The sequence below is a fragment of the Sinocyclocheilus grahami genome, unplaced genomic scaffold, assembly GCF_001515645.1.
Source record: "Sinocyclocheilus grahami isolate Dianchi unplaced genomic scaffold, SAMN03320097.WGS_v1.1 scaffold209.1, whole genome shotgun sequence".
Lineage (NCBI taxonomy): Eukaryota > Metazoa > Chordata > Actinopteri > Cypriniformes > Cyprinidae > Sinocyclocheilus > Sinocyclocheilus grahami.
In genome coordinates this window covers 1,602,879-1,623,758 of record NW_015505388.1, presented here as the reverse complement: position 1 = coordinate 1,623,758, position 20,880 = coordinate 1,602,879, and the positions used below count along the sequence as shown (strand labels likewise).

The following is a 20,880-nucleotide window of genomic DNA, read 5'->3' as shown; positions in this document are numbered from 1 at the left end:
AAAGACACCAGAAACAAAATTGTAGACTTGCACCAGGCTGGGAAGACTGAATCTGCAATAGGTAAGCAGCTTGGTGTGAAGAAATCAACTGTGGGAGCACTTATTAGAAAATGGAAGACATACAAGACCACTGATAATCTCCCTTGATCTGGGGCTCCACGCAAGATCTCACCCTGTGGGGTCAAAATGATCACAAGAACTGTGAGCAAAAATCCCAGAACCACACGGGGGGACCTAGTGAATGACCTGCAGAGAGCTGGGACCAAAGTAACAAAGGCTACATCAGTAACACACTGCGCTGCCAGGGACTCAAATCCTGCAGTGCCAGATGTGTCCCCCTGCTTAAGCCAGTACATGTCCAGGCCCGTCTGAAGTTTGCTGGAGAGCATTTGGATGATCCAGAAGAGGATTGGGAGAATGTCATATGGTCAGATGAAACCAAAATATAACTTTTTGGTAAAAACTCAACTTGTCGTGTTTGGAGGAGAAAGAATGCTGAGTTGCATCCAAAGAACACCATACCTACTGTGAAGCATGGGGGTGGAAACATCATGCTTTGGGGCTGTTTTTCTGCAAAGGGACCAGGACGACTGATCTGTGTAAACGAAAGAATGAATGGGGCCATGTATCGTGAGATTTTGAGTGAAAACCTCCTTCCATCAGCAAGGGCATTGAAGATGAAACGTGGCTGGGTCTTTCAGCATGACAATGATCCCAAACACACCGCCCGGGCAACGAAGGAGTGGCTTCGTAAGAAGCATTTCAAGGTCCTGGAGTGGCCTAGCCAGTCTCCCGATCTCAACCCCATAGAAAATCTTTGGCGGGAGTTGAAAATCCGTGTTGCCCAGTGACAGCCCCACAACATTACTGCTCTAGAGGAGATCTGGATGGAGGAATGGGCCAAAATACCAGCAACCGTGTGTGAAAACCTTGTGAAGACTTACAGAAAACGTTTGACCTCTGTCATTGCCACCAAAGGGTATATAACAAAGTATTGAGATGAAATTTTGTTATTGACCAAATACTTATTTTCCACCATAATTTGCAAATAAATTCTTTAAAAATCCTACAATGTGATTTTCTGGATTTTTTTTTCTAATTTTGTCTCTCATAGTTGAGGTATACCTATGATGAAAATTACAGGCCTCTCTCATCTTTTTAAGTGGGAGAACTTGCACAATTGGTGGCTGACTAAATACTTTTTTGCCCCACTGTACATTCATGGGAAATAATGTTTTAGAAGTTTTGGAACTGTGTGTGGCATCCACCTATCAACATGCGACCCCAATTATAATTTTTTTTTACCATAATCAGAAAATTGCTCTTCTCATTTTCATCAAGAGGAACTCCATCTCCTAGCGTTTTAAGATCCTCAGACGTCTTCTCTAATTTCATCTCAAGTTGTTTCTGCAGCTGTGGCAGTGTTTTCTAAAGGTAAAGAAATTATATAGAAACTGAGATATTAGAATGCAAAAGACAATCTAGAATCTTATATCCTATTCTGATTTTAGTTTGTTCTAGTCTTTTGTTTTTTAAGGGTGTATTCACACCAGGAAAGTCCGCTAGTTCACTTGCTTTGGTCCGGACCAAATACAATGTTGATTTTTTTTTGTTGTTTGGTGTGGTTCGCTTTCACACTGCCCTTTTTGCAAGTGAACCAGAAATTGTAAACAAAAGCACACGTGTGCTAAAGGGCATCCATTAATTGGACAGAAATTCTCAAGCGTACCAGAATTAGTTTGGAAGTGGACCGAGACCACCTCTTCAGCTGGGTCTCGGTACGATTGTTTGGTCCGCACCCGAGTGCGATTGCTGTATTCACACATGCCCAAAAGATCCACACCAAGGGGGGAAACAAACTTGAGTTTGATTCAGTCGAACCAAACAAGACAGGTGTGAATACACCCTAAGTCATATACTATGTACTGTGTCAATGTTTCTGCTGTCATGTAACTTCACATACGCACAGCAATGTGTTCAACCAATTCTTTTGTGAGTCTTTCTGCAAGAAGGGGTATTGTAGCTTTTCCATCTTCAAGAAGAGACCTGAAGGGAAAGAATGAATTTAAACAGAAAAAAGGAAGTTAAAGACAACTGGAGTGTTTTCCACACTTTTTATTAATAAATATTAGAAATATTACCAAGAAAAGGACAATTTTTCATATTAATATTTTTTCAAACCAAATTAATTTCTTACCTGAAATGAGAATGTCCATCAAAAAACTGTCTTTCTTTTTTCAGAGCTTGGACCAGATTAAGTTTTTCATTGATATCTTGCTGACCTTAACGATCATGTAGCCCTTCTTCAGTGGTATTACTTGATTATTGACTGTTTTGATCACCGTCTCCTCCATGCCTTTGTCCACTAAGTCTGGCTTAGTCAGAATACCTGCATATACAAATATTATCTTCGCTTTGATCAGTGTTTTATTTTGCTACTATTTCACCATTTAAGAAAACAGGAACAATACTTAACATTCACTGAAATGATACGTACCCAGAGTTCTTTGTCCGGTTGAATCGACTTTGGATGCCATCCGCAGTGCCTCAGTGGTGGCAATGTCAATGTTTGCAGGCACCACAACCAAACTGATGGTCTCTTGTCTTTTAATGAACTTTTCAATTAGACTTTTTATCTGTTACAGAAAAACAAAATTAGTGAACAAATTACTGCAATGACCAATGGGGTTAGAATACATACTGTTATCTATTAAAATGATGTAGACTGAGCTTTGAAAGAAATATTTTAAGATGAAGATTTGTTAATTTATGGAATAATTTACCTGTTTTCATTTTGCCTGTTGAAATGTATGGAATGGTTTGTCTGATTGTTCCTTTTATTTTTTTCCTTTAGTATTATTTTATCTCTTTATATTTATGTATGTGTATGTATTTATATGTTTATATATAAGTTGTGTTGTTTCTTTGTTGTTACTCTTGCTCTGTAATTCATCATAAGTATCTCAAATAAAAGCTATAATTGTTCTAGTTTCTAGGAACTCTATTTATAGTATTTATATTTATCTGAGGAACTGTCTAAAGAAGCTGCTGTCCAAATTGTTTGAGTGCTCTAAGCATTTCTACACACTTCCATATGCAAATTGTCTTACTTGTTCCTCAATGTCTACTGGCTGGTTTCCAGTGGCAACTCTAGCAATGCCTGGCAGGTCGATGAGAGTGAGGTCAGGAACATCACTGGACTGGATCTCCAGAGTGATCATATCAGAACTGATCCCTTCACCTTCTCCAGCCAATACTGTCTGAGCTACAAAACAATACAATATCACAATCATCCCACCAATGACAAAACAGTTAATTAATTTATTCTAAAGACTTAAAAAGCATTCAATTTCTTAATAATCTGTTTAATAAAACACATCAATGGATTACAGACCATTTAAGACAGCCTTTTCTACTTCCGCTTGGTCTTTTAGTGTCTTTTCTTGTTTCTTATATGACAACACTCCATGCCAGTTATTGCCCTTTGTAATTTTCTTCAGTTTCAATACCAGAGGACATCGTGTCACAATACCTGTGTTGAATATAGTAGATGGTCAGCCGAACGATACATTATATATTTAGACTGACACATAAGGACAGAAAAAAACATGTATTTCCAGTCTGCAGATCAATATATTTATTGTGCTAGTGTGTATTACCTGTTCCTCTAGGCAGGGCCACTCCAGACAGGGCTTCCAACACAGAACTCTTTCCTGAGCTCTGGTCACCTATGACAGCAATAGCTGGCAGGTTCAGGTCCTTTTCAACACCCAATGACCTGAGAGAGTCCACTAGGTCAATGCATGGACGCACCTTCTCTTCATAGTGCTGGTTCAGACCACTACTCTTTCCCTTTGAAGAACCGCATTGAGACATGTCTGAACTATATCTGCAAAATATGACCAAGAGCCAGTCTTAAATTGTGTGATAACTATTGTATTTAAGCAATAAAGTAGCCTACTATAAGTCATGCTACACCTTATATCCATCTTATTTTGCAACGTGGAAAAAAAAATTATTTTAATGTGCGAGACGTCTAAGACAGTATTAGGAACTAGATTTGTAGACAAACTTTAACTTGGCTTGAAAAAGCCTAGCTAGAAAGTTAGAAAAATTTTGAAAAGCTTGCAGTCTGAAAGTTTTCAGTTTGAAGTAGTTTGAAAGTTAAAATAGTTTTAAAGATTAAAGTTTGAATGTTTTCAAGGCAATACAGTCTATCAGAAAAACAGATAGGTATAAAACATTGCTAGGTTACATGGGGTGGTTGCTAGGCTGTTTCTAGCATGACTAGCATGTTGCTAACATGATTTTAGCATGATTAGCATGTTACTAGCATGTTGCTAGCATGGTTAACTTGTTTATAGCATGAATAGCATGTTGCTAGCACAATTAGCATGTTGCTAGCATGATTAGCATGTTACTATCATGTTTCTAACATGGTGTTAGCATGTTACTAGCATGGTATTAGCATTTTGCTAGCATGATTAACAAGTTACTAGCATGTTTCTAACATGATTAGCATGTTAATATCATGTGTTAGCATGATTAGCATGTTACTATCATGGTGTTAAGATTTTGTTAGCATGATTAGCAAGTTACTAGCATGTTTCTAGCATGATTAGCATGTTACTAACATGTTGTTAGCATTATTAGCAAGTTACTAACATGTTACTAGCATGATTCTAGCATGATTAGCATGTTACTAGCAGCTGCATTTGACCTTATTGATCATAAGCTTCTTTTGGAAAAATTGGAGAGTTATAGATTTAGACCATCACTAATTGCTTGGATGGAAAGTTATTTGGATAACAGATCACAGAGAGTGTTTTTTTAAGTTAAAAAGTTTTAAGAAGTTGCTCAGATAGAAGAGGAATTGAATGTGGAGTTCCACAAGGGAGCTGTTTATAACCACTTTTGTATTCCATTTTCACAAATGATTTATATCTGGTATTAAGAAGTGCTAAATTAACAATGTATGCAGACGATACAACAGTTTATGCATCTGCACAAACGTCAGTTGAATTGACGGCTATTTTGAATGAAGAGTTGGTTTTTAGAAAACAAGTTGATACTAAATACATCTAAAACAAAGAGTATAATATTTGGGTCTAATTATTCTCTACGGTCCAAACCAGAGCTGAAGTTATATATAAATAAAACACTTATCCAGCAAGTTAAGGAAGCAAAAATATTGGGTATCACCCTGGATAATAAATTGTCATGGTCAAAGCATATTGAGAACACAGTGAAGAGAATGGGAAGGGTGATAGCTGTAGTAAGGAGATACAATATTTTACGTTTGATATAATGAAAATAATATTGGACACTTTCTTCTTCACACAGCTGGACTATTGTCAGATTATATGGGCCAATGCTACAAAAAAGGATTTGAGGAAACTCCAGTTGGTACAAAATAAGGCAGCAAGGTTAATACTCCAGTGTCTGTATGGTACGAATATTAATAGTACTGTATGCACTTTGATCTTAAATGGCTAAGAGTGGAAGATAGGATGATTGCTGCAATATTGTTATCAACATGGAAGTTTTTACATTTTAAAACTCCATTGGATCAGTATAATCAATTACAATCTAATGCTTAGTCACATGAATATGCTACTAGATGAGCAACGGAGGGTAGATTTCTACTCCCTAATGCTAAAACTAATTTTCTTAAACGTACAGTAACATTTAGGGCAATGAAATCATGGAATCTTTTACCATTGTCATTAATTAGGATAACACGAAAAATTGATTTTAAAAGGCAGGTAAAGGCACACCTTGGAATTCTGTACTTATAGGATGTTGAGGTATAGGGATTAGTTGAATAAGCAAAAAGTTTTTTATATAGTAGGTGTTATAGATATTATTGTGTAATTCTATTATAGATTATGCTATTTACTCAATATGGTATTCTTACTCTTACTTAATATTTTAAGTCTCGGCGCACACAACGCAAAGGACTTCAAAATTGCTGTCACAGAGCGCTGTAAGTTCAATATGTCAAATAGACATGAATGATTTACAAACGATTCAAAGAAGAAAGATTGACAATGCTGATCTATCTTCCCATCGTATTTAACATATTAGCAACGCTTGTTATTGCTTGTAACACCATTGATTAGTATTGTGTAATTCTATTATATATTATGCTATTTACTCAATATGGTATTCACCATTGGGCAATACTGGTGGTTTCCATTGGATTGTACCAAGTTACCTTAAATAACCCAATATACTCTGGGTCATTTCTAGAAGTTTCCAGCAGTAGGCAGGAACAAGTAGCCAAATTTGACATTTAAAATGGTTGATCTAACCACATTCCACCATTAATAAAGGTGGCCAGAGTGGCTGATCTTGCAAATTCCACTGATAAGCATATCTGAGCACATGAGCACAAGTACGTTTTAATACCCATAATGTCCTTGACCTGGTTTTTTTAATGTATGTAATAATGGATGAATGTTAAGTGTTGTGTGGACCCCAGGAAGACTAGCAATGCCTTAGGGCATAGCTAATGAGAATCCAAATAAATAAACAAACTAGCATGGTGTTAGCATTTTGTTAGCATGATTAGCAAATTACTAGCATGCTTCTAACATGATTAGCATGTTACTAGCATGTTGTTAGCATGATTAGCAAGTTACTAGCATGTTTCTAGCATGATTAACATGTTACTAGCATTATTCTAGCATGTTTAGAATGTTACTAGCATGATGCTAGCATGTCTCTAGCATGTTTAACAAGTTGTTAACATGTTTCTAGCATGATTAAAGTCTGCATGAAATCAAAATTGACTTTATTTACTATTCTAGCGCACATTGCTAGTCTTGATGTAAACAATTAATCCGTGCAGGTTAATCCGCTGAAACTATTGTTTGTCTTCATAATCTTCTGGAATGGCATTCCTTTTCTGATGACATCAGTTTGACGGCTTGGGCAGAATATCCTTAAACACACCCCTCCAACCGTTAGATTGCTACGAGTGAGAGACAGAGAGGAGGAGCACAAACATAAAACCATGCCCTCTATTCAATATTCCGTTTCAGCTGGAAATACGTCACTACACTGAAATAAAGTCGGCAGCAACTTCCGGTTCACGTGGATTTGTCACTAGCATGGTGTTAACATTTTGTTAGCATGATTAGCAAGTTACAAGCATGTTGTTAGCATGTTTCTAGCATGATTAGCATGTTGTTAGGCTGGTTGTTAAAGGGATAGTCCACCCCAAAATGAAAATGTTGTCATTAATCACTTACCCCCATCTCGTTCTAAACCCGTAAAAGCTTTGTTCGTCTTCGGAACACAATTTAAGATATTTTGGATGAAAACCGGGAGGCTTGTGACTGTCCGATTGACTGCCAAGTAAATTACACCGTCAAGGTTCAGAAAAGAATGAAAGACATCGTCAGAATAGTCCATCTGCCATCAGTGGTTCAACCGTAACGTTATGAAGCGACGAGAATACATTTTTTGTACGCGAAGAAAACAAAAATAACTACTTGATTCATCAATTCGTCTCCTCTGTGTTTCTCCGCATCACCGTAGCGCCATTTTGGAGAATATCTGCTGAACACAAACAGCGTACGCTATTCTGTGTCACAGAAGAGCGTACGCTGCTTGCGTTCAGCGGATATTCTCCAAAATGGCGCTACGGTGATGCAGAGAGATCTTTGGACTGTGCTCTCAAGGAGAATATTTATTTATATAGCATATTTTATTTTAGATCAACTAGAAACAATGTTTAATTTATAAAGTTTGATTTTGAAATGTAAGTCAATTGCTAGTGAAGGGCATAAAAAAAAGGACTGGAACACAGCCTAACTTGTAAAACGAGTCTAAGCAGTTTAAACGAGCGGAAGGAGGAAATAGGCGTAGCCTATCTGTCGAGTTAATACAGTCCATTCAGTATTTTGCTTGGTAACCCAAAAAGCCTGATGAAACAGAATTTACTTTATTTTACCTTGACATTTATTAAACGGTTTTATAAAAGCAATTTCACACCTGTAATCTTCCTGGTGAATCATATATCAGCATGTGCCTACTGCCTACCATACATTTAAATCAGTTATGATGATATGCAGATACCCGACAGTCGATCCTGTGGATCCAGATAATATTGCTTTATAATGTCGATGGAGCGTCGGAGATATTATACATAGGCTACATTAATTTTTGAAATTGTTTAATGAGTCAATTATTTGTCCAGTCACCAGATGTAGATGTACACAACAAAAACATTTTTTCCCAGTTTTCCTATAAATGACTTGTAGAGAGAAAACAGAATACAGGGAGAAAGATGAAGACAGAAGAAATCGGGCTACTCACTCAGTTCACCAGCGGCACTGCTGTCAGATGCGCTGAGATGCTGACCGTCTTATAAACCCTTAAGTTTTGGTTTCGTTTATTCTGAAACTGCACAATGTAAACGAAAATAGTGGTGCGCACCATAGGCGGAACGTGTGTAAGACTGGGCCCTGGCCACAGCGAGTTGGGGCAAAAATGCCACTAAATTGGACAAAAAAGGCCCTGCACAAACAAATTAAATCTATTACAACTGTTGTTAACAAAATGAAAATGAATAGAAAGTGTCGATTGCGGCATTAAATTAAAGATGTGTACAATGTAAGTAAGATATTAATTTCACAGTGTAGATAGGTGATTATAACGATAGTTTTTTTAGAGTGCTTAAACCCGCGATAGATCAAAGTTAGTGGTGCCACTTTCTGTAATTTCAATTAAATAACATTGGAAAGGAAACCTTTTATAAATACCAATTTCTAATGTTTTTTATTAAATTGTAATTACATTAAATACAAATTCAGTCCCATTAAACATATTTTATTAGCCTATGCATGACACCCATGTCTGGTTCTTGCCTAAAAAGACGGGTTTATGATGTTTGTAGTAAACAGATTTGGCTGCTTTTAGCCTTACCCTGGAGTTGATCCACCCCTATGGTGCGCACAATAAAAACTTAATTTGTTAGTAAAATATTAGTTTAATTTCATGGTTTTGTGGGGCTGTTTTTTAAGCATCAATTTGTTCATATGACAATGTTGCTGATCCCTTGTCATTTTTACTTCAGGCTACTGATGTTAGTTTCACATTACTCACACTTTCAATTTTCAATTTACTCGATCCCTGCGCTGCTGCGCACATCAGGTGAGGTCGGAAATACTGGAGACTAATCGCACAAGTTATAATAGGTAGGCAATATTACACAACAGCAGATATTAAACTATATTCTCGAATCATAAAACCATGTCACACGTGATATCATCTCATATGTGCACATTGTAGAATCACAAACACACAAATTTAAAATATAAGATTATTTAATAACCAAGGCTAGAGTAAGGTGAAACAATCATTTTAGACTTCGATGGAGCTTCAAATAAAACATAACTGGTGGTAAAAGACATACATTAGTCAGCACACTGTGCAATGCAGTAAAAGCCAGGATTGTATGTTAACATGTTTGTAAAGATCTAGATTATTTGAGCAGAACATTAGAGGTGGGGATTATCATTTGGGATCAGAGTGACAAAAGTTAGAGGAAAGTGGATATGGTACTGCTTGAAAATCCTAGTCAGTGCAGTTACTGTGGCTATTTTAAGAGATTCCCACACAGTCTGTACAGACTAGGTCACTTGCATAGCAATTCCTCTTCTCTTTCTCTGTATATCACCTCTAGTGGTCACAGCCAAACAGCTCCTGAGACACCCTGTGCTGTTCAGGCATGATTTTGGCCATCATCATAATCCTGGGACTCGCATATAGGTAGTAATGGTTACCGATCACAACCGTCACACCCTTGGGTCCGCACATGGCAGCATCAATCTTTTTGAAGTGTGTTATGCTTCCTTGCATCGCAGGCGCGTGTGGGGTGGCTTTCATGTCAACATTATAAACTGTTTGACCTACAGTAGAAAAAACAGTAAGCTTTCTGTCACTAGATGAAAAATGCTTGTAATGAGGATAGAAAATCTACAGTATTTTACAGAACAAGCATGCCAATGCTTATACCTTTGATGACATGAGCAATGTGATGGTCTGCGCACACAAAGGCAGCATCTACGGGACCCTCAATTCCCAGGACCTCCTTCAGAGGTTTGGGGTAACCTTCCAGGTGTGTGTGTGGCTCTCCAACTTTGTACACAAACACCTCATTATCCTGCACATGGAACAGAATATATGAGAAGATAAACGCAGACATTTTCACTTCACTGAGTACAATAGTTTAAGAGGCATCTAATGTTATAAAGCCTGGTGAAAGTCATTTGCTGCACAAATTAACCTTGATCATGTAGAGATGGCCCTCATAAGAGAAGACTGCATCCACTTCACTGTGCAACTCTTTGAAAGCACTCTCAATTGTGTCTGAATGAAACTTATCACCAGTTATGCTGAGGAAGTGGTGCCCTAGGGAAGAGAAACAAGGATTTGTTTTACAGATGATTGTGTCAATGAACCTTCTGAAATTGCATTTGTTAAATTAGTCATAACAAATATTACAGCCACATGGTGCAAACAATGCAGCTGCTTATGAACCTGTGTTTTCAACAAATCGGCAAAATGAATGATTTAATGACTCATGAATGGTTCAGTGACTCACGAATTGGTCAGTTAATTATTCTGTGACGCCACCCTAAATAGTAACCTATTTAAGAGTACGGATCTTGAATACTATTTAAGTCGGTTAGCATGCAAATTGAGAAGCAGGGTTCTTCGTTTTTGAAGGTACCATTTGAAATAATTCATTGACTAATAAACACCAAATACTGGCGTAACGATATAACCTGAAAGAGTCCTTGACAAAAATCCTTATCACTATAATGCTGTCTGGATGAAATAACAATAGGAAACTCACCTCTGAAAGCATATACGCTGCCATCGTCGTCAGATGTAATAGCATCCAAGTGCACACGGCTGCACTGTTCTCTCTTAATGTGGTCATCGGTGCTCGTTTGTCCTGGAGAGGCACCAGATGCCAAGTTCACCTTTTTTGTAATGCCAAGTTGCTTTCTCCAGCCTTATAACTTTTCCACACTTGCATGTTCATTACTACACTTACCAAAATGTGGGCATCTCATGAAGTAATCACGGGTCTCCTTTGGATATTTGCCATGTATTTCTCCTGTAACTGGGTCAAACTTGGAGAACTGATGTCCATGGAAGCAGTAATAATGATCCATGTAATGGAAGGCTCCGGTGCAGTTGGGCATGCTCTTGAATTCCTTTTCATCAACCTTCTTGGTCTTCATATTAAAGTGGTAGATCTCATCACCTTTGGTGGATTATGAAGGAATTTTGTCACAACAAAACCTCTCAACATACTTATTACATTTCCATCATGTTTTAACCTGTGCAGATAAAAAAGACCACAATATCCTATAATACCTTTGAAAAAGATTACAGTGTCATCCGTACAGTCTGGCTTGGGACACTCCACTGCAGCATCCAAATGGTCAGGAATTCCAGGGAAAACTTCAGAGATATCTTTGGGATAGTCCTTCTCCAGCTTGTGCTTGTAGTAGCTGAAAACCTTGTTGTCCTTTAATGATGTTAAAGAAGATGTTAGTTCACATGTCTGATACATAAAATAAACATCACTATGGTTTAGAAATTGCACTTAAGAGAATGATAAATTTACCAGGAAGAAGAACTGGTGGTCATGGTGGTCTGGGCTGTCTTCAGAATGCATGCGGAATGCAGCGTCCACATGTCCCAAGTGATGATGGTCGTCCAGCTCAGGGAAAGTTTCATTAGATAGCTCTGCCTTGCCATGCAAACCCTTGAACAAGTGGTCGCCTTCAGTCAAAAATCAAAGAGAAAGGTCAATTAAAGGCCATTATATATGTATATAAAAAAAGATGAGGTAATCCCAAATTCACAAAAAAAATCTTATTTTTATATTATATTATTTTTACATTATTTTTTTTTTTTTAAATAAAAGTCTGACTTCTCTGATCAACTATCTCTCACCCTTGAAAAAATAAGGAATTCCCTCCTCGTTCACAGCAACTGCATCAAACTCCATTCCTGCACAGCGGTCAAGCTTGGCACCATGGTGCAATTCATGCTTATGTCCTTCAGCATCAGGTTCGTCTGAAAAAAAAGTTATATGAAATATGTCTTGATGAAATCAGAATATACTAATATATCACTTTCATTTACTGCCCACTTAGGGAAAGAGTTTTAATCTAGCCATTTACAAGACCCACCTTTTTGAGCATGACCCTCCATATGCCTGAACACAAAGAAACAAAGAAGTGGATGCTAAAATGACAGATTACAGCACACTGCAATATCCCTATTTATAACAAAATAGTGGTATGTCACATTCTCAGCTATTAGAAAATTAGATTTATTTATAAGTATGTGTTTTGTAATTTGTTTGAAAAAAAAAACAGATTTCAAGCAATTCAGGCAATATGTAAGATATGTAAAGCAAATCTTAAAGAATATCCGTGCCTGAGATAAATTTTTTCTTAAACTGTTATACTACTGTATAATCTACCTTTTAACTGAATTTTACCATTGTAAGTCACTTTTGATAACTTGCAAAAATTGTTTGATGAAATCATCTTCTAAATGGGTAAACGTAAATGTAAAACTGTTAACAGTGAATGCAATAATTTAATAAGTTAAGAGACCAAGCAGTCAAAGGTGAAGAAATCAAAATGTTGGTTCACACAATTACACACCTAAAATCCCACTTCAAACAGGCAGAATTGTTTGCAAAAAAGTAATTATTATTAATGATATGTTAAAGTAACACACTTGTAACACACTACCGTAGCTATTTTGTTCACATTATTTTGTATTTTGATTCATTTTAACACTGTACACTATGTGTTGACAGGTGTCTGTGTGTATACTCACGAGGGAGCAGCGAGGCTCAGTAAGAGAACCAGGCACAGAGTGAGCATTTGAATGAGCCTCATGGTCAGCAGGGTCCTCTGGTGAGACAGAGCACGGCTGGAGAAGGTACAGCACAACCTGATGTCCCCAATTTATACCCTTCACCAGAGACTATCTTGCATGCACGCTGGAGACGACACGTATGCCCCCGTTTGCTTAGAGCGTAGGACGGGACATTCAGTTACATGCCCACACTAAACAAATGCACGTTTGCACACTTCCCCTGACTCCCCCATCTACAAGCTGGTCAAGGTACATGTTTTTTTTTTTCAAGGAATTTCTGGTGGGGTATTTGGGTTGGTACAGGTTACACGAGTTGAGCTATGCAAAGGTCCATGTATCATGAGGTAATGATACTTGGCATGCATTATGAAGCATTATCAGAGACCCCCTTGCAGGTCAGCAGTCATTGGCATGATAGTTCATAAATGCACTATCATGCTTTTTTCAAACTTTTCTTACTTAGGAATATACAGAAGAGTATACAGTATTTTATGCTGTATTTAGTAACTGCATGCATTTTATTTCTTCTTTTCTTTTTTGACAAATTCATATAAATATATTAATTTGAGAATAGTTTTATGTGTGAATAACATGGTGGTGTGTGCATTACTATGGAAGGATATTCCGGACTATTTTAAAAGGAATTACAAATTGCATTTTCAATTGCACTTTCCATATGTGGACGCATAAATAAATAGTGACATTATGCAATTGCAAATCTTGCATTACCGTTTGCGTTTTCGCGAACACACACAGTGACTGACAAATTTCAAATGGAAAAGCAAAGTCCATTTGCAACTGTATTTGCCATGTCTTATGAGTTATGAGCCCGTCATATTTAAATAACAATATTAATTACCACATCTGCTTTTTCACTCTCTCTGCATCGCGTATGTAACCAGCCAAAACTCAAATGGAATCGCAATTCCTTTAGCATTTGAATTTCCAATGCCTTCCACGGAAACCTGTCAATCAGTGTGAGGGGTGGGACTATACTATGAGGCGTGTTTGTATTGGGAAGTGACATCATTCACAGATGATTGTGCCGAATGCTTTGAACAGTGGAGGTAATCAGTAAAGGCTCCGCTAAAGGCAGCTGCCAATCCGATAGTTGCGTGTAAACCAGGGGTGTCAAACTCAATTCCTGGAGGGCCAGAGCCCTGCAGAGTTTAGATTAAACCCTAATTAAACACACCTGATCCAACTAATCAAGTCCTTCAGGCTTATTTGAAAACTACATGGTATGTGAGTTGGAGCAGGGTTGGCATAAAACTCTGCAGGGCTCCGGCCCTCCAGGAATTGAGTTTGACAACCCTGGTGTAAACGAACAGACAGTGCAACCCAGGTCTCCTTATATTCAATAATTAATTCCGTCGTTTTTACCCCATATCTCATGTGATGTGATCTCATTGTTTACACTCTGACTGATACACGTAAGCAAACAGACAGTGCAACCTGCCTCTCCTTCTACTCTTATTAGCCTGCCTATTTTCCACCTTACCTTATATATTTTTTTATTTTAATCCGTTATGGAGTGTGAGCCCTAAGCGTCACACCTGTCTCAAGGTCTCTCACTGTTTACAGCCACCGAGCACTGCGATTGATGCACGTGACTTTTAATATTAACTCACCTTGGCTGTGGCATGTTCTGTGACAGCTGTGCCTAGATCTGACTGGTGAAGTGTCATCTGGGGCAGGCAGAGTAAAAGTAGCAGCGTTTTCTGTATGGTCACGTGCATCAGTCGGAGTGTAAATAGTGAAAGATGTTGAGGTAGGCGCAACACTTAGGTGCTGCGTGCTTCATTATGGATTAGAAGAGAGGAATAAAAATATAAGGTAAGGTGGCAAATTAAGAGCAGAGTTGGAATGATGATTTGCTCACGTGCAGCATTCGGAGTGCGTACAAGAGAGATTTTGAGACAGGCACAACTCTTTAAGTGCCACAGGACACGTGCTCCATTACAGATTAAAAGAGAAGAATTAAATTTCTATTTCACTGTTTCAGACCGCCAGAGGCGGTCAATACATGGTGGAAGGAGTCGCGTCTCGTGCATCACATCGAGAATCTCGTATTAATTCAGTCACACGTAACTTAGACCGATGACCTGCCGGAAGCTTTATCAGATCCTGACCACGTCACGGTTGGTCTCTTTGTCGTTCTTGCGGAGAGATCTCGTTCGAGAGTGCACAGCTTTTGGGTTGGCGCTCGCTCCCCGCTATAGCTGTGTCTCAAGAGAGCAAAGAATTACGTTGAAGGATTGCATTGAATTATGTTGGATTCATCATTGGATGTTTGGATTGGATTATATTGGACCCACTGGTTATCCAAGGTCCTTACAAGCGGTGTTTCAGTCGCTGTGGTGAGTACGGTTGGTTTATTGGTTTACCAGGGTTCTGTGCTCACTGCGTGTGCATACCTGTGCATTCAGAGTATTGTTGCGCTCACTGGCAAAAAAAAAAAGAAGATAATTCAGGCCCATCCTGGATCTCAGGCCCTTAAACAAGAACCTCAAGTGCCTTCCTTTCCACATTTTGCGGATTGTAGATGTTCGACATGCAATCGAACCCAGAATGTGTTTCACTTTAGTGGACCTGAAGGATCCCCATCGCCTCACATCACAGAAGGTTCCTTCAGTTTACTTTTCAAGGCAGAACTTATCAGTTCAGAGTCCTTCTGTTTGGCCTGTCTCTTTCTTCCAGGGTGTTCACACGCGTCATTCAGGTTGCGCTGGATAAACTTTAACGAGAAGCCATGCTGATTCTTCCGTACCTGGACAATTGGCTGTTGTGAATCCAATGCAGTTGGATTCCAGAGCAATGAGAGTTACCCTCACTGTGGGCAGAAGGCAGGCACTGCAGGGAACCATAGCAAAGTTCCAGGTTCATTACAAGCTGCCCTTCATCAGCTTCGTATGACTGGCAGGCCTTCTCACTGCAGCATCATCAGTCATCCAACTGGGCCTTTTACTTCTTCGTCTGTTTCAATGTTGGTTAATAGCCAGACACTTGTCACCAGTTCGCAATCAACGCACACTGGTTCGGGTCACAACCAGTTGTGCTGCCTCCCTGAGATTTTGGAGAAGGGACAAGTTTCTTCAGAGGGGAGTTCCAATTGGGCCACCCCCAGCATGCAGGGAGGTGGTAACCACGGATGCCTCCCTCAGCGGGTGGGGAGGACTGTGGCAACACAGAGGTGTATGGGGCAGTTACCCACAGTTAAGGGCCTCTCACATCAATCTTCTGGAACTATGGGCAGTGTTTCTAACTTTGAGACATTTCTGGCAAGAACTGTCAGGGAGACACATTCTGGTAAGGACAGACAATGCTACAGTGGCATTTTTAACCACCAGGGGGGCACAAGGTCCCTACCTTGTCTCCAGTTAACGAGAAGGCTCCTGTGTTGGGCGTACAAGCACTTCCCCTCAGTCAGAGCAACTCACATTCCCGGTTGCTGCAACAGTGTGGCGGACTCACTTTCCCATTCAGGACCGAGACCAGGGGAATGGTGTCTACACAAGGAGGTTGTTCAGTCAATTTGGAAGAATTACGGGACAGCAGTCATAGACCTTTTTGCCAGCAAGTCGACGACACATTGTCCGCTATGGTTTTCGGCGCAGGAGGAAGAGGGCTCATTGGGACAGGATGCTCTGGCCCACGAATGGCCAGATCTGCTCCTCTATGCATTTCCTCCAATTCCTCTTCTTTGGTCTTTCCTGAGGAGGGCACAGGAGAGGCATCACAGACTCCTTCTAGCGGCTCCTTGTTGGCCAGCAATGCCTTGGTTCAGCCTCCTATTGACTCTGACAACTGGTCCGCCTCAGCCGCTGCCAGTTCGGAGGGATCTGCTGTCACAACTGAAAGGAGTGTTGTGCATCCCGTCCCAGACAGGCTGATTCATGAGTGCTAGGGCTCCTTCAACACACCGCACTTATGCGAGTAAGTGGAAGCAGTTTGTCTCTTGGTGCGCAGACTGGGCTCTCAGTCTAATTGATTGCCCGATAAGTGTGGGGTTGGACTTCCTGCAGTATTTGTTGGATGTTGGATGCTTTCCAGCCACACTTAAATTGTTTGTGGCTGCCCTGTCAGCCCACCGGTATCCTGTGGATCAATTATCAATTGGTGCGAATAGACTAGTGGTGGCTTTTCTTAAAGTGGCTGTACGTCTGAAGCCGCCAGTACAGGCAGTATGTACCCAGAGGGATTTATGGGTGGTATTGGACAGGTTGTGTTTAGCACCCTATGAGCCTGTTGAGCAAGCAGACATAAGGAGCCGCTCTATGAACACAGCATTTCTGTTGGCCATTACATCAGCCAGAAGAGTCAGCGAGTTGCATGCATTGTCGGTGAGTTTGCAGGGTCTCAGGTGGGGACCAGCGAACAGTCAAGTTACACTCTGGCCGAATCCAGCATTTCAGCCCAAGGTATTGTCGCCTCAGTTCACAAATCAACCTATTCAGCTGGCAGCGTTCATGCAGGAGGAACGGGCCTCAGGGGCAGCCCTATGTCCAATCCGTATGTTGAAGCAGTATGTATCGAGGACTGCCTCATGGCGTGTCACAGACCAGCTTTTTGACTGTTTTGGACCTGGCAAGAAAGGTGCACCTTTGTCGAAACAAAGGCTCGCTCACTGGGTGGCGGACACTATTGTTGAAGCATATCGTGCGACAGGCCGTGTATTGCCAGAAACTGTTAAATGTCATTCCACTCGGGCAGTTGCCACTTCTTATGCAGCATTACGTGGTGTGACTATTTCGGAAATATGTGTGGCAGCTACATGGGCATCACCTTGCACATTCACAAGGTTTTATCGACTTAATGTGGCTCCTTCTTCTTTGATCAGTTCTGCCATATTTACAGAAGATGTTTGAGCTTATATCCACGTGACTTGGCTGTATTCGTCTTCCACCATGTATTGACCGTCTCTGGCGGTCTGAAACCGTGATGTGGTCAGGAGCTGATATAGCTTCCGGCAGGTCATCGGTCTAAGTCACGTGTGACTGAATTAATATGAGATTCTCAATGTGATGCGCGAGACGCAACTCCTTCCACCATGTATTGACTGTCTCTGGCAGTGTTCCACCATTCATAGAACCACGTTTACTCCAGTAACCAGCAATAATAAGTGTAGATTTGTTATAATAAGTTGTAGATCTGTTTACTCACTTGCATCAGTCGGAGTGTAAACAGTGAGAGATCTTGAGACAGGTGAAAAGCGTTTGGTTAATGGTAAATATTAACCTATTGTGCATACCGTTGTGGCTCCCACTGATAGCAGGGGATAGTCGCTGGATTTGGGGTAAAAACGACATTATTATTTATTGAATATAAGGAGACACGGGTTGCACTGTCTGTTCGTTTACATGCATCTATTGGATTGGCAGCTGCCTTTAGCGGAGACTTTACCGATTACCTCCACTGTTCAAAGCATTTGGCACAATCATTTGTGAGTGACGTCACTTCTAAATACAAACACGTCTCATAGTATAGTCCCACCCCTCACACTGATTGACAGGTTTCCGTGGAAGTTCAAATTCAATGAAAATTCAAAAGAAAATTTCATTGAAATTTCAAATGTTAAAGGAATTGCGATTCCATTTGAATTTTGGCAGGTTACATGCGCGACGCAGTCAGAGAGAGTGAAAAAGCAGACGTGATAATTAATATTGCTATTTAAATATCACAGGCTCATAACTCGTAAGACATGGGGCAGTTGCAAATGGACTTTGCTTTTCCATTTAAAATTTGTCAGTTACTGTGCGTTTGCGAAAACACAAACGGTAATGCAAGATTTGCAATTGCGTTTGGATTATGTCACAATTTGGAATTCCTTTTGAAAATAGTACGAAATATCTTTCCATACATAACCCCAAATAAGTTTCCAATTCTAAACTTTGTAAACAAAGTCACATTCATGTATGAAGCATATAGTGTAAAAATGATAAAGCCATCAGATAGGTTGGTCACTAAAAAAAAATCCACATTCAAAGGGCTCTATAGTTTTTTTTGGCCTGTTGTTTCAATTTGTTATAACATTTCTTGTACAATTTGCAGTAGAATTTGAAAGAACCTAGCACTAAAAAGCATGCATAAAATGTCTCTTGTAGTTCTTTTACTGATGTGAACAATTCCTTGCAGAAACAGAATTTATTGATGAAAAGATGACAAGTCAATGTGTGCACAAATGCATGTATGCTCTGTCGCTTTTTCCTAAATAACATAGACAATCAATATGAAGTGCTGACCTCTGCAGTTTAGTTTGATAGGGTGATCATTGACAGAGACTGTTTTGCTCTGTCGAAATACTCATGGAAGCAGTTACACTAATCACGCTACTACAGTATGCACATATAAGCAAGAGTCTTGCTGAATTCAAATTAATGTAGAGATGAAATGCTTCAAATTTCTTATTAAACTGTTACATCACATTATTTCATATTATTTAGTTGATGGGTTTTCAGATGTTATAATGCCACAGACCCCCCCAATATGCTGATCCCTTTGGTGGAAGGAGTGACCCCCTTCCTATAATATAAAGGCAGCTGCAAGGTGTCATGTATTTGTATGATGAAAAACAAAAATATTATAAATGTGTAAATTGCAATGCAAGTGCAATATGTGGTAAGTGCAAATTAACACTTTTTGTTGCACATATGAAATTCTTGGGGTTAGATCCAGGCCACTGTTTTTTTATTATTATTATTCCTTGGTCATTTATTTACATAATCATTTTAATATCAAGTTATTTATATTTAAATTATTTATTGTCATTTGAACAGTTAATTATTTTTGAAGATTATAAGATCATTTTACTGTCATGTGAGAAGAAATAAATTGTTGCAAGAAATAACAGAACACACAAAAATAATATTCATATTCCTATTATTACAGAAACATTCTAGAGAATTCTCTGTTCTGCAAATCAGTATTAATTCAATGATGAGTGAAAATTCATCTAATCTAAATAATGTAAAAAAATAAATAAAAAAAGCATCTGGCTTATACAGATTAGCATCAGCCTTGCACATGTCACTGACCACACAGACTACCTCCTTTCATGAAGGGAACAACTGTGTCTCATAGTAAAGGCCCACAGCCAAATCTAGAGATCTATGAACTCATTTTTCCTATCTCACTGCCACCAACCTAAAAAACTTTATATTTAAAAAGCAAAAGGAAGAACGTACATTTTAAAAATGTATTATATATTTTAGTTTTCGTTCTTAATTCCTTATAAAACCACCTGATTATGTCACAGCATTTTTGGCCCTAATGAATTATATAAGTGTGACCTTGAACATCACATGTGCAGGTCCGTGCTTCAAAAAAAATATACATAAGTCTAACTGTATATCCGTGATATACATACAGTCATGGCCAAAAGTTTTGGCAGTGACATAAATTATGTTTTGCAAAGTTTGCTGCTTCAGTATTTGTAGATTATTTTTCCACATGATTCTATGGTATGCTGAAAAACAATGATAAGCATATAAGTTTTAAAGGCTTTTATTGGCAAAAAATATAAGGAGTCAATATTTACAGTGTTGACCCTTGTTCTTCATAACCTCTGCAATTCGCTCTGGCATGCTGGATATTAGCTTCTGGGCCAAATCCATGACTTATGGTGATCCATTCTTGCCTTATTAGTGCTCTGAGTTGATCACAATTTGTGGGCTTCTGCTGGTCCACTCGCCTTTTGAGGACTGACCACAGGTTCTCTATGGGATTGAGATCCGGGGAGTTGCCTGGCCACAGATCCAAAATTTCAATGTAATGATCTTCGAGCCACTTCTTTATCACTCTTGCTTTGTAACATGGTGCTGCACGGATCATCACCAAATTGCTCATGGATCGTTGGAAGAAGTCACTCTTTCAGGACGTTTTGATACCATTCTTTATTCATGGCAGTGTTTTTGGGCAGAATTATGAGAGAGCCCACTCCCTTGGTTGAAAAGC

The 20,880-nt window shown here is 39.2% G+C and overlaps 2 protein-coding genes across 2 annotated transcripts in view; both read right to left on the bottom strand.

Moving 5' to 3' along the window:
- The window catches only part of mxe (myxovirus (influenza virus) resistance E), an 8,347-nt gene extending 4,471 nt beyond the window's left edge, over positions 1-3,876 (bottom strand). Inside the window, 8 exon segments of the mRNA XM_016286474.1 lie at positions 1,306-1,428; positions 1,968-2,046; positions 2,198-2,285; positions 2,288-2,389; positions 2,498-2,636; positions 3,111-3,265; positions 3,395-3,532; positions 3,660-3,876. Of these exon segments, the coding sequence (XP_016141960.1) occupies positions 1,306-1,428; positions 1,968-2,046; positions 2,198-2,285; positions 2,288-2,389; positions 2,498-2,636; positions 3,111-3,265; positions 3,395-3,532; positions 3,660-3,876 (1,041 nt within the window).
- Positions 3,877-9,355: 5,479 nt separating this feature from the next.
- Positions 9,356-13,008, bottom strand: hpxa (hemopexin a). The gene is made up of 10 exons (XM_016286416.1): positions 12,886-13,008; positions 12,225-12,250; positions 11,986-12,108; positions 11,654-11,811; positions 11,401-11,554; positions 11,075-11,287; positions 10,871-10,972; positions 10,298-10,422; positions 10,027-10,174; positions 9,356-9,920 (listed from the first exon to the last, which is right to left on the bottom strand). The coding sequence occupies exons 1-10, from the start codon at positions 12,945-12,947 to the stop codon at positions 9,691-9,693; spliced, it is 1,341 nt and encodes a 446-aa protein (XP_016141902.1). The 5' UTR covers positions 12,948-13,008; the 3' UTR covers positions 9,356-9,690.
- Between the last annotated feature and the right edge of the window lie 7,872 nt (positions 13,009-20,880).